At 35.9% G+C, this 13,234-nt stretch overlaps 1 protein-coding gene and 1 long non-coding RNA gene across 4 annotated transcripts in view; one reads left to right on the forward strand and one right to left on the reverse strand.

The window, feature by feature from the left end:
• Window positions 1–1,626: 1,626 nt before the first annotated feature.
• LOC128260388 (uncharacterized) lies at window positions 1,627–7,026 on the forward strand. Of its 3 annotated transcripts, XR_008268135.1 has the most exons (4): window positions 1,627–1,830; window positions 2,719–2,845; window positions 2,893–3,064; window positions 6,916–7,026. It is a non-coding gene; the product is annotated as an uncharacterized LOC128260388 (long non-coding RNA). The 3 variants fall into 3 exon arrangements; XR_008268134.1 differs by having other exon boundaries at window positions 2,719–3,064; XR_008268136.1 differs by lacking the exon at window positions 1,627–1,830 and adding an exon at window positions 1,870–1,974 and having other exon boundaries at window positions 2,719–3,064.
• LOC128260387 (irregular chiasm C-roughest protein) overlaps window positions 5,202–13,234 on the reverse strand; it is a 44,636-nt gene continuing 36,603 nt past the window's right edge. The window contains exons 2-6 of the mRNA XM_052993354.1: window positions 9,346–10,414; window positions 9,181–9,283; window positions 8,981–9,108; window positions 6,912–8,049; window positions 5,202–6,042 (exon numbers count right to left, since the gene is read on the reverse strand). Coding sequence (XP_052849314.1) covers window positions 5,564–6,042; window positions 6,912–8,049; window positions 8,981–9,108; window positions 9,181–9,283; window positions 9,346–10,389 — 2,892 coding nt within the window. The 5' untranslated portion in view covers window positions 10,390–10,414 and the 3' untranslated portion in view covers window positions 5,202–5,563. The remainder of the gene's footprint in view (window positions 6,043–6,911; window positions 8,050–8,980; window positions 9,109–9,180; window positions 9,284–9,345; window positions 10,415–13,234) is intronic.

Raw genomic sequence — 13,234 nt, forward strand, 5'->3', positions numbered from 1 at the left:
CGCTAGAGGCGGACAAACATCGATGCCGACATCGATGCCAATGTATCGATGATTGAAACTATCGATGAGCCTGGTTGGGAACTTGGCTTACAAATCGATTACCCAATCGAAATGTTAATATGTAGTTTGCCTAACAGAAGGGTTACAAGCATACAATTTTTCCTAAAAATAAGTGAAATTAAAATACAACGTTTTTTGTAACAGAGAAATGTGAATGTTAACTCGGATGCCAACTTCAATGCTCACATTGATGTATCGATGCATGAGACTGGTTGAGAACTTGGATGAGGCAACCGATTTCCCAACCGAAGTTCTTTAGACTCTAACGAGTATTCCGTCTTTTAAAAATTCAAACGACTTACTTACTTTGTTACTTATTTTATTTATTACGCACTGTAACATTCATATAAATAAACATAAGTTTAAACATTGTTTAAACATTAATGTTTTCCGCCAAAAGCATCGATACCCGCAAACAGCGAATCGATCGAGGTTGAAGTAACAAATAAGTGAAGCCGAGTTTTCAACCTTTGTCGGCCAATAACATGGCTGTCTAACAGAAATGTTAAGAAAATGTTACTTAAAGTAAATAAAAAGGACTAGTAATTATAAATTAACCAATAAATAAATTAAAATATAATTATTTTTACTTTTATAATCGAAATAAATATCCATTGGAAACCAATAAATTAAATTGCAAAAGGGATGTGATATTGATGAAGATTGGACTAGACTTGAAACCTTGAAAATAATAAAGGTTTATTTTCTAACTTTATTTATTTTAAGATATACATAAATATATGGCATATAATATTATAATTATGCAATTTTTTAATTTGAATATCTACTTTTTTTTGCTGAGAAAATCATAAAATCATAAATCATCACGAGTTCGCCGAATTAATGGCATTTCAGTTTTTGAACTTTATTTTCCAGGGTTTTAATAGAAATACAGAAACATGTTAAGATTTTTTTTAGTTTTGAAGGCCATTTGATAGGAAATTTAATAACGAGTTTAACGATGTATGACATTCTAACTTTTGAATATTATTTCGCAGGGTTTTACTATAAATAACATACATACATGTAAGTAGTTTATGTCGCAATTTAAAAATAATATATAAAATTATTTTAAAATGAACTACATACATATGTACATACAGCGCTTCAAATTTCTTGATTTTTTTTTAAATTTAAATTTTGAATTTTAGAGCTGAATTTCCCAGTTTCCCATTGCAAAGCCAAGAATTCGGCTTAAAAACTTTCGAGTTCCGTGGAAAGTTGACATTTTACTGGGGCAATCGACCCTAAGTACACCTACATAAAACTACAACCGATTCGATGCAGTATTTACTCAGTGATTAGACAACGGCCGTTCCATATGCAAATATCAAATATTCCCCTCGCTTCGCCAGTTGTCAAATAAACCACATAAATGTGGTATAGTTCATTAAGAGGAGTACTGGAAAGGAAGTTGTCCACTCGAAAAAAACAAATAGCGAAGCGAAAAACTCAAAGGAAAATGTGCTGGCACAGAAATTTTGCCTTTTGCCGACGGTAAAACAAATCTTTTTTTTTCTTGTGAAGGCGGCTTTGTAAATCTGAAAGAGCATGCGTAGTCAGCAAAGAGACAAAATAAGAGAAAAGGAAAACATTTAAGAGAAAAACAAGAAACGTATAAAAAAAAACGACCACCTGTCCGAAAAATGACAACACAACAAAGCGAAGCAAAGGAAGGGGGCGAAAAGGAAGAACGGAGAGCGCAGCCGCAAACGCAAAACGCAAAACGAAGGAAAGGAAGACCACGACAAAGAGTGAGCGAAAAGAAGGGTGAGAAATTTGGAGGGCATATTTTTAATAAGTCTCTTAAAGAGCTGCATTTATAGAGATTTAAAGTCACTTGGTTATTATATTTCCAAAGTTGTTATCGTTAATAATCTAGATTTGTGTTTGTGAAGCTCATTTAATCAACAGGTAATTATGGGTGTCTAAAGTATTTACAAATAAGATCGTATGTTAAGATCATAGGAAACTACATACAGTGGGCAAAATAAGTTAAAGTACACTTTGCCTACTGTATGTATCAATATATCAAATTGTGAGAATTTTCCAGTTGGAGTTATTGTGAATTGGATTAGTAAACTATAATTTTCTTTGTATATCAAATCTATAGGCGTTTTGTCAACTATCTTTTACGAAAGAATTTCATTTTATAGTTCAACATTTTCAGCATGGGCAAGATTTTATGTTGGAATTAGAAATGTGGTACCATATCTCAACTACCGTTAATGCCTATAAGTCGAACTGGTTTTATTGGAACTAGTAAGTGTATTTATAAACAATGTTCATATATTGCCTATATATGGCTTAAAGTTTTGTTAAACCCGAAACCAGAGTGCGTTGTTCAATAAAATAACATGATAAGTTGTTTATGCCGATTAAAATGCACTCTTCAAAACCGGGTTTAAAAGTAAAAAAAATTTAATAATCCCATAAGGTTGTAAAAACTTGGCATAATCAGGTGGTTTGATGTATGTAATTATATTATTTAATTTGTGATATAGTTTTAGATAACTAAAATGTCTGAGCCAAATACCATTGGCATATTGTGTTAGCCCTATTTTTTTCCGTGCACAACTCTCTTTATGACAATTAACTGTGGAGTTTTTTTCAACTCATTTTTACTTACTACCACTTCCTTTGGCTAATTTCTTGCAGCTGAATAATGCAAATGTTTTGTCGTTCGCCTTTGAGTTCGCAAAGATCACACCACAACTCCCATGGCTAATAAACCTAGAGAAAAAAGAGTTTAGGAGGCGGAAACCCGAGCTCAGGAAATGCCCAGGTAAAAGTTATAAAACTAATAGTTCAATGATCTTCATTCAGTCGCAGCTGTAAAAAACTGTGAGTGTTCAAATAGAGTATGGAAGAATGAAACTGCCTGATGTTCACGAATCTGAGTTCTGGTAACGAATATTTAATTGCTGGAAAATGATCTGCAATGATTGATGGATCGTAGGACCTACAAAATGCGAACCGAAACGAACTGGAGAAAGATATTAAGGTAATAATAAACTTAATCAATTTAATTTGAAGGGTAAGGTGATTAGTTTTTGTTCCAATTTAGAAAAAATATTTTTCAAATTATTATTACATTTTTTTTTATTGTAAATCAAAGCTAGGAGTTGTTTTTGGTTGATAAGACTTTAATTTCTCAATAATTTATTAGTGAGCTATTTTAAAATTGCGACCTATGAGAAAGTTGATAAGTTTTATGTAATTTTACAGTTCTCTCGATTAAATCGTTTTTTAGGAAGTAATTTACTAAAGCATTGCATACAACTTGAACAAATTTTTTTTGAAGTCTTAATCAAAAAAAAAAAAATAGTAATCCCTTTTCACGTTTTTTTTTTCTTTCATCTTCTTTTTATAATCAACCACCAAAATAAAAAATCGGATATTTAGCATTTTGAAATATTTTTTATTTCCTCTTTTTCTTGTATTTTTATTTGCAACTAATTTGAGTTGTTCTCGACTTAAAGATACATTTTCATTTTCTTTTCATTTTGCACGCAGTACGTTCTTAGTTCTCGACGCCGTTTTCATTTTCTGAATCTTTTACTCTGCATTCTGCACTTCACATATTCGTTTCTTGTAATTATCATAATTTACTTGGCTTAATAGGATTTGCATTTGAATTTGTTTTTGTTTTTGTTTTGTTTTGTATCGTTTCGTTTTTGTAACGTCTATGTAATTGAACTCTTAATTGAATCGTTTGACAATTATCCAAAAAATGTAACACCATCTTTTATATCCGATATTCGGAACGTTATCCCATTTAAAAAGCTCATACCAGCCCAAGGAAAGAATAGAAATAGAAATAGATTCGAGTAATTAAATCAGGTTAAATGAAGAACATTTAAAGCATTTTGTGTATTACTCTATATAAATATGTATATTTCGTGTATATGTTTGACAAAAAAAAAAATTAATTACAGTATTGGCTTAATGATTTAAGAACCCAACAAGGAATCATAAGGCAGCATTTCGTGTTAAAAATTTTACGCTTTACACTTACTTTGGTTTTTTGGTAGATCGCTCAAATGTTTTACAAATTGTTGCTAAGCTTTTTTAATTTTTGTTTTACCTTTAAAATTGTTTACATGCACTTTTTTTTTTACTTTTATAAATAGGCTTATATTTCTAGGCAGAAAAAAAAAACAATCATTCTCTCTAATCTTAGCTAGTCATTTATTTTAAGCGTTGACATACACATTTATGCTTCATAATTATACGATATACAATATTCCATTTGTTTCTTTACATAATTGATTTAAAGTTAAATTTCATTTACTCGCTTAAGGGCTAGACAAAAAATTTTTAGTTTTCACATGGATGCTGATGCTGAGGCCCTTGAAACCCGATCAAGTTTGGATTTGGGAACTATGAAGGCGGCCTTTCTTAAATTAATCAAATTAACTTTGAACACCAATATATGGATTTATTAATCTAATATTTTCTAAGAGTTTGTGGTTTTTGGGCATTGTTTTTTAAATTGTTTTAATACTGAAACACCCCAAAAAAATATAACTTTAAAAACAAATCGGTGTTTTTTGAAGAACAAAAAAAATATCAAATTATACGTTACAGAAAATAAGTTTAAGTTTATTTTTTCATTTTCATTTACTTTTGGCTTTTCTTGACCGGGTCACAAATAAAATACAGCACTTACTCTAAAAGTTTCTCTCACTGCATTCATTTCGTATTTTTTCATAAATATATTTTTATATATTTATTAAAGTCTAAAAATTGGATAAATTTTGGCTTAGAAAATTGTTTTTGCTTGCTGCTTTTGCATTTTCTTTTTTTTTTTTTTAGATTTTTTCGTTTACTTGGAACTAACTACAGGCATTTTATATTTACGTTTTTACATATATAATTGAATTGATTTTCGGTTTTCGTTTAAAAATGTATGCAACTCGCTGTTTAAAATGAACTTTTGAAGTTTTGTAGTTGGTTTATTTTTGCATTTCTTTTCGATACGTTCCGTGTTTAATTGATATACGATTTTTTTACTCGATAAGTAGCTTAAGATTTGCACTAGTTGATATAATTTGCCGTTGCAAAACTCATCGAGCTTTGCCATAAAATAATTAACGCTATAAATCACAATACGGTTTTTGTTTTCTTTTTTTCTATGCTTTTGTTTTTTTTTGTTTTTCTTGTTTTACATATGTTTAATTTTTACTCAAGGGTGTTTAAACTATTTTCTTAGGGTCCGTTTTTTTTTATATGCCGAGCAATACGAACAAAAATCTCAATGGTGTATATCAATTTCACACTTGATGCTGAAAATAGTGATTGCCTTTTCGAAAATAGTTAACACCACTTGAATCAGAATTACGCTATTATTTACTGACAAAAAAAATATTACCACTAGAAGTTCTGCGTTATCTTTTTTAAATACATTTACGGGTTATGCTAATGGCTCTTCCAATGATTTTTAAGTATATATCTATATATATATATATGTATAGGGTGATCTTTCGGGCATTTTGCGTATTTAAACGTGTGTGGCCAGAGGTCCTTTTTGCGTGTGTCCTTTGCCATTATTGGACAGTATAAATTGCCCGGACGGACTCTGGGCACACTGGCCGCTGGTTCCGCCTACGCCCGCTAGGGGCGTGGCCGCCAGGGTATTACTACTGGCGGTTAAATTCGAACTGCTACCGCTCACACTGCCGCCCGCCGCCACGACCCCGCCCATGCCACTGGGCGTCGAGGCGCCGCCGCCCCCACTTCCGTTCAAATTCCCAACTGGACTCGTCGTGATCACTGCCCCGCCCACAAAATGCTTGAGGCCCCCATTGTGGGCATGGCCGTGGCGGGCGGCATTATAGGGAGGCGGGGCGGGCGTGGCCGCCGGATTGGCGGTACTGGGCGGCGGGAGGGGGGGCAGCAGCGAGGAGTTCGTCCTTAGGTAGGGATTACCGTAGATGGCGCTAAAGCGGCTATCGATGCCGTTCTGGAGCAGCGGTTGTCCTGGAAAAGCAACAAAATTCGATTTATTTATTTATGTTAGGTAAAAGGAGAATTATTAAATAGAATAGTCTAAATTTCATAGAGCTTTTTACATTCAGTTACCTCTTTGTGCTAAGTGTTTTGTGTAAATCAAACATGAACTTATAAAATAATGGTACGAATACTTTAACACTAAAACATAACAGAGTGTAAAAACCCGTTATCTTGGCTAAACTGAATAAAACTAATTTAACATTGACACGCCACCTCTTGGTGTGTATATAAACTAACATTTTACATGTGTAGCGATTTCAAGCCTTTAAAGATTTTTACAATTTATATACATACAGTGAGCAAAAAAAGTATACGTACATTTTGTATGAATGTACTTAAACTTTATTTGCACACTGTATATGTATGTAAATCTGATATCTCTTAGATGTTTAAAAATGGTATACTATGAAAAATTGTTTTAATTTTGGTTTCAACCTTTTTGTTTTTTTTCACTTTTCAATTACATTTTAAAGAGACTCAAAATCTAGAATACTTAACATAAACACTGAAATCCCAAGAGGCTTAAAAACCACTTAAAAGGTGTCAAATAGTATAGTGTTAAGAATAATATTATATTTAAATAGTTTCTATATCATTTAAATTCATTTTTATTAATTTAAATATAGTTTAAATTTGAATTAAATTTTTAAGTACTAAAATCAATTTCAAAAATATTTAAATAAACAAATTTAAAAAATTGTCATATTTTCATGATTAAAATAATTAAAAATGGATGGAAATCGAAGCCAAAAATATTTTAATTGAGTAGCACTTTTCGAGACTTTTATATTTAATTATTTATTTAATTTCACTTAAATTAACACAACTTAACTCACCTAGAAATCCGTTGGCCTGCTGTTGTGACTGTTGAAGTTCGTGTCTCTGGTTGCGTGGCAAACTGGCCCCGCCCCCATTGCCAGCGCCGCCCCCGTTTACAGAGGCGGCAGAATGGGGCAGTGTGGCCGAGTTCATGCCACCGTTCTTGACCTTGCCGGCAGCACCACCTCCACCTCCACCTCCACCTCCAGCACCGGCCCCGCCCACAACCACAGCCGCCCCCTCACCAGGCGGACTGTAGTCGAGGGCATACTCGAAGTAATGCGCATATCCATTGGCCTGGGGACTGCCCTTGTAGGCGGTCTCCTGCTGGTTCTTCAGATTCTTGATGTGACACTGGCGATTGTATCGATCCGCACCCCCGAAATCGCCCGAAAATCGTTCATCGAATTTCACGGGTCCGGCGAGCGGTACCCCCAAAGTGGCGCCCTTCATCTGCACATCGGGCATGGGCGATTGCGTCAGATTGATGGCCAGTCCATCGCCGCCCGCCTCCGAGTACTCCACATCGTAGGCCTTCGATCGCAGTTCGCTCTTCAGCTCGTTCAACTTGTCGCCGCCACGTGACGCCTCTGGAATCACGTCCGCCGGCATGGGCTTCTTGCGACTGCGTCGCTTTCGGTACACAATGATGATCATCACGATCATCAGGATGATGGCCACGCAGAACATGGAGCCCATGACGACCAGCAGTACGGGTATGCTGCCCGGCTCACGCAGCAGTGTGATCACCAGTGAATCACCGCCGTACGAATTCATCACCGTGCAATTGTACTTCCCGAAATGCGTGGCCTTGCTGTCGCGAATTATGAGCGCTGCCCTCACGCCCTCCGGCAAATGATGCTCCTCGAATATGTAGATATCCGGATCGGCACTGCTCATATTGATGATCTTGCCCTCGAACGACCAGAGTATGTGCTCCGCTTTGGGTATGCTAAAGGCCAGGCAATCGATCTTCACGCGGCCACCAACGCCGCCAAATTGCACCTTATGCGACGTTATTTTCGGGGCCCTCTTCACATAGACCGTGGCCTCGGCTCCGATCTCGGGGAAGCCATTGACCACCGCCTTGCAGAAGTATCGGCCAGCCCTGTCGCTGGTCACCTTCATCTTCAGTTCCGGTGAATTGCCAACAACCTGCGAAATAAAGGGTAATTATGTATTGTACAAGAAAATTATAGTAGTGTCACATAATCTCTGGAAGGCAGCTCATTGTTTATTTTTAAATCAACGCGAATTCTTCAGCCTCATCTTAACATCAAAGGTTTCTCAAATTATCAATCAAATTTGTAGCCAGTAAAGTTAATTAAAGTTAATCACTGCTGATTTTACTTTAACATTACGTGAATTCTTTAGATTAATCATTTTTAAGCATTTTCTTTAACATTACGCGAATTCTTTAGATTAATAATGTCTAAGCAGTGAAGCAATGCTGAGACAATCATCAAGAAAATTCAATTGGAATTCAAATGAGTTCATTGTTTACTTTAAAATCAACGCGAATTCTTCAGCCTCATCTTAACATCAAAGGTTTCTCAAATTATCAATCAAATTTAAAGCCAGTAAAGTTAATTAAAGTTAATCACTGCTGATTTTACTTTAACATTACGTGAATTCTTTAGATTAATCATTTTTAAGCATTTTCTTTAACATTACGCGAATTCTTTAGATTAATAATGTCTAAGCAGTGAAGCAATGCTGAGACAATCATAAAGAAAATTCAATTGGAATTCAAATGAGTTCATTGTTTACTTTAAAATCAACGCGAATTCTTCAGCCTCATCTTAACATCAAAGGTTTCTCAAATTATCAATCAAATTTAAAGCCAGTATAGTTAATTAAAGTTAATCACTGCTGATTTTACTTTAACATTTCGTGAATTCTTTAGATTAATCATTTTTAAGCATTTTCTTTAACATACGCGAATTCTTTAGATTAATAATGCCTAAGCAGTGAAGCAATGCTGAGACAATCATCAAGAAAATTCAATTGGAATTCAAATGAGTGGAGGATTTTCTTTTGGGTAACCGCGAGTTCTTTAGATCTGTATGACCACATTTTAAATTACCTTATCGGAGTTTTCGCTGATCCATTCGATTTCGGGCGTGGGATTGCCAGCCACCTCGCAACGCATGGTCACAGTGGCGCCCAAGTCCGCCTCCACACTAACGGGGCGTTGTCGGAAAACTGGACCAACTTATGGTGGGAAAAAATGATATATATTTTAAATATTTCAAATACCAGACATAACAAATATTTAGTACTTACAGCTTATGTCCAGTTTCTGGTTTTCCTCGCTTTTGCCCACCGCATTGACCACTTCGCACCTGACACTGGCATTGTGATATTGCCGTGTGACATTGTGAATGATCTGGAAAAAATTATTGTAAATAATAATCATATATAATTAATAGTTTAATAATATATACTCACCATTTTAGTGGTAAAATCACCGGTCATTAGCTCATCGTTGATGAACCATCGATAGCTGAGCTCATGCGGATTGGCGTCGGCCTGGCAACTGAGGATGACCTCGGCGCCCTCGGGAATTTTACCGCCCGCCAGGGCACCACCCACCACCGAAATGGTGACCTTGGGCGCATACTTGACCTCGAGCAGCAGTTTGGCCGATCTCTCCGTTCGATCGGCCGTGTTTTGTGCCTGACACGTGAACGTCGTATTGTGATGCTCCTTTTTGGGCGCCAATTTCAGTATGGATCTGGCTGTGATCCTGCGCGAATCGGCCAAGGGTTCCTTCACGTATTCAATGCCCTTGGTGAGGACATTGCCCAGACCATCGATCCAATGGATTTCCGCCGCCGGCTTTCCACCCGTCGAAACGCATTCCAGTTCGATTTCACGATCCTCGGTGGTCACCATGTAATCGCCTTGGGTGATTTTCGGTGCCTCCGGTGGAACGAGAACGGTGAGTTTGGCGAATCGCGATCGTATGCCATGTTCACCCTGCGGACCGGGACCCACTTGGCACTGGTACTTGGCATCGTCGTCCAGCATCAGTGGATAAATGTCTAGGGAGAAATCGCCCTCCTCGTCGCTGCCCACCATGGAGTAGCGTTCGAATCCGCTCAGATTCCTGTGCTGGCCCAGTCCGAAGTCGTCTTTGGTCCACTGGAGGGCACCCACCTTCTCCATCACCCTGCAGGGCAATGTCACCCGGGATCCGACCACTGCTGTCTGATCCTGTGGCTCAATGGCAAAGTGCTGGCCCCCATTATCGCCGCTCTTCGGTTTGTTTTCCTCATTCCCCGCGGACGAGGAGGATCCCGACGACGATGACGACGATGACGACGATGACGACGACGACGACGATGACGAGGAGTCACCGTGGTGCGAGTTCGAGTTGGACTTGTTCTTCTTCGACTTGGCTTGGACGGCAGTCGGTTGGAGGAGCATCGTCAGGATCAGCAGTAGGATCAGTGGCAGCTCCAGGAGGCGACTGCTGCGCATTCTCTTCATTTTCACCAGGCAATTGTTAACTCAGCTGCAAACAGCAAGGTTAAATGCAATTAGGTGATTAAGAAGGATTGTGGAAATTATTGAGTAAGTATATAATTGTATACATATAATAATTTATTAAAAGTTTGAGCTACCAAAATAACTGTGGAATTATATAAGAATTACTTTTTCTTAGTGGTTGAATTAAATAATTTTTTTTAATTTGAATACCTAAATTTGGATTTCCAAGGTGATAAAGGTACAGAAAATTTGTGTAAAGTGTTTGTCAGTTGGTCTATTTAACAAGAAATTAAAAATACAATTTTGCATACGAAATGTTAACATATTTATAATTATAATTGACTGAATAATTAAAATAATGAGAAATGAAGTTTTGTTAGCTAAACAAATTCTCTTAAGCCTCTGTAGCTTAACATATGTTATGCGATAGCATATGTCCGACAATACACTGCTGTCAACCGCTAGATGTCGCCAAAGAAATTGTTTAAAAGTAAAATGTAAGATTCATGTAAATTGATTTTTCAAAAAATGTATATAAGTTTAGAAGATTTTAAAGAAATTGTTCTTTAATTGCAAATTCCGCCACAAAAGCGCAAGTCTTGGTACTGTTTAATATTCTTCAAAATATTTCAACAAACATTTGTGTAACTTATCCGTTTTTGGAATTTATTCCATACTTTTTTATTCAAGTTTTTTTGTTGTTTATATTATTCCCTTAATTGAGTTACATCTTTCGGTTTCGCAATGAATGAAATCGGGATGAAAACAGATGCCATAAAAAATAATTACAAGCCAGGCCAAAGGAGATTCGACTTTTTAAAATCCCCAACCCCAACTTTAACCCCACTCCCACTCGCATTTCCAATCCCTTTTCCACCTTTCACCTTTTTTTCTTCTCGCAAGGCAAGCGAATGCAATAAAATTCGTTTTTGTGGGTCAAGTTTAAACCAAATGAAAGGGCAGAATGTGTATGAAAACTCTGGTATTATGAGGCGAAATGTGTGGGGTTGTCAGTTGTCTGGATTTGTGCCATCAACTGCAGCAGACTGCGACTGCCAACTGCTGCTAAGCTGCATATGTAACTGCATCTCTGCACCGAAAAACTTAAGAAATATATTTTAATATTACCAACACTACATTAATATTTAAACGTCTCCAGCCGAATATACAGATATTTTCATTTTATGGTAGAAAAATTTATAAAAATCACTAGACCAAAGCAAATATGCTTAAAGTTACAGATATAGGTCTTATAAAAGTTTAAAGTCGACTTTAAAACTAGAAACAGTAAGATTTATTGTGTAGAAATTTTCAAATACCTTTAACCGTCTTAAGGTTTTAAAATACTTTATTTAAAGTGTTATTGTAGTTTTGTGCTTTTCGAAAGAAGATGTTTCTTTTTCCATTTACATTTTTTTTCTGCATGTAGCCAAAATTGAAATATACTCGATGCGGACTTTGCACGCATTTCTGCTTTCTGCAGGGTTTTCTTTTTTCCGGCGATTTTTAACGCGTTTTTTTCACACTTTTTGTAGCTTACTTTTTTGTATTTTCCGTTGGGCTTATGTACATTTCCTCACTTCCATTTTTCCTCGACTGAATGCGGCCCCCATAAACAAACGGGCCGCCAAACATATGTATGACATATGGGATAGGACCTCCCCCTATTTTTCCTTTTCATCCCCTTGTCAGTCGGTGTTTGGCCTTGGCATTTGCGGCTTTTGTTTGTTATTCGCATTTTTCTTTTTCTTTTTTTAGGAGGAAAAGTCGGTGCTGACCCAAGAGCATTTAAAGCAGAAGAAAATGCCAGTTGTTTGTGAAGTAAATTTAAGTAAATTAAGTACATTTAATTTGGAAGTATTTATAACTCAAAATAATCATTTCTTCTATCCCAATATTTCTTATCTAATATAAGCTATAGATACCTTATTATAATAATAGGAACACTAAAATTTTGCAGTATTGCATCAGTGCTAAATTGTTTGCCAAGCAGACTAAATAAATGACTATAAAATCACAGTTTTATAAAATATAAAAAATTAAATAAATGATGCACAACAAAATTCGAACTGGAAAAAATAAATAAAATTATGAGTTAAAGATTTGAGTTCTTGATTAGCCTTTGTACTTTTTTGTTTTTTTTTGTTTTTTTAAGATTTCTTAAAATGTTAAATTTCTTGTATTTGACACTTAATTTAAAATACAAAAAAATGTTAATTGTTTGTTAATCATTGCTATTGATTATTTTTGTTTCCGCACTTGAAAGTGCCACTAATATTCCAGAAGTTGACCACGCGAAATTCTTTTTAATTCCTTATCGGGTGTACACGTGAGAAATTTCCGTGCTTCTTTTGCTTTCGCCTTATCCTTGACACTCGCACACACTTGAAACTATGGAAAATCTCCTCGTTTTTCCAGCAATTTTCCCTTTTTCCCTCTTTCAACATCTAGCCAAAAGGTAATGCTAACGATTTCATCAAATTGGCGGCACCTTTGGAGGGCAAAAACAAGAAAACAAAAAAAAATAAAAAGGAAACATCTGAACGGAATAGCAAAAAAAGCGCGAAAAACGCGGAAAACGCGGAAAACACGGAAAAACGGAGCTCAAAAACGCGCTTAAAACTCTAACGAAACGCGCCGAAAGACATCGTATATATCCCCACAATCCGTATCGCTATCGCTTTAGCTCCTGCTATAGCTATACGACTATCCCATTCGCTATTTTCAGAGTTTTTCTTCCCCTTTTTATACCCTTTTCAAAACGGAGAATATCGGTTTAATGATTTGTTTATTAGGAATTAAATTTAAGAGTTAAAAGAACTCTTTGTTTTTTAATATTAAAGTC

Source organism: Drosophila gunungcola (assembly GCF_025200985.1).
Source record: "Drosophila gunungcola strain Sukarami chromosome X unlocalized genomic scaffold, Dgunungcola_SK_2 000023F, whole genome shotgun sequence".
Lineage (NCBI taxonomy): Eukaryota > Metazoa > Arthropoda > Insecta > Diptera > Drosophilidae > Drosophila > Drosophila gunungcola.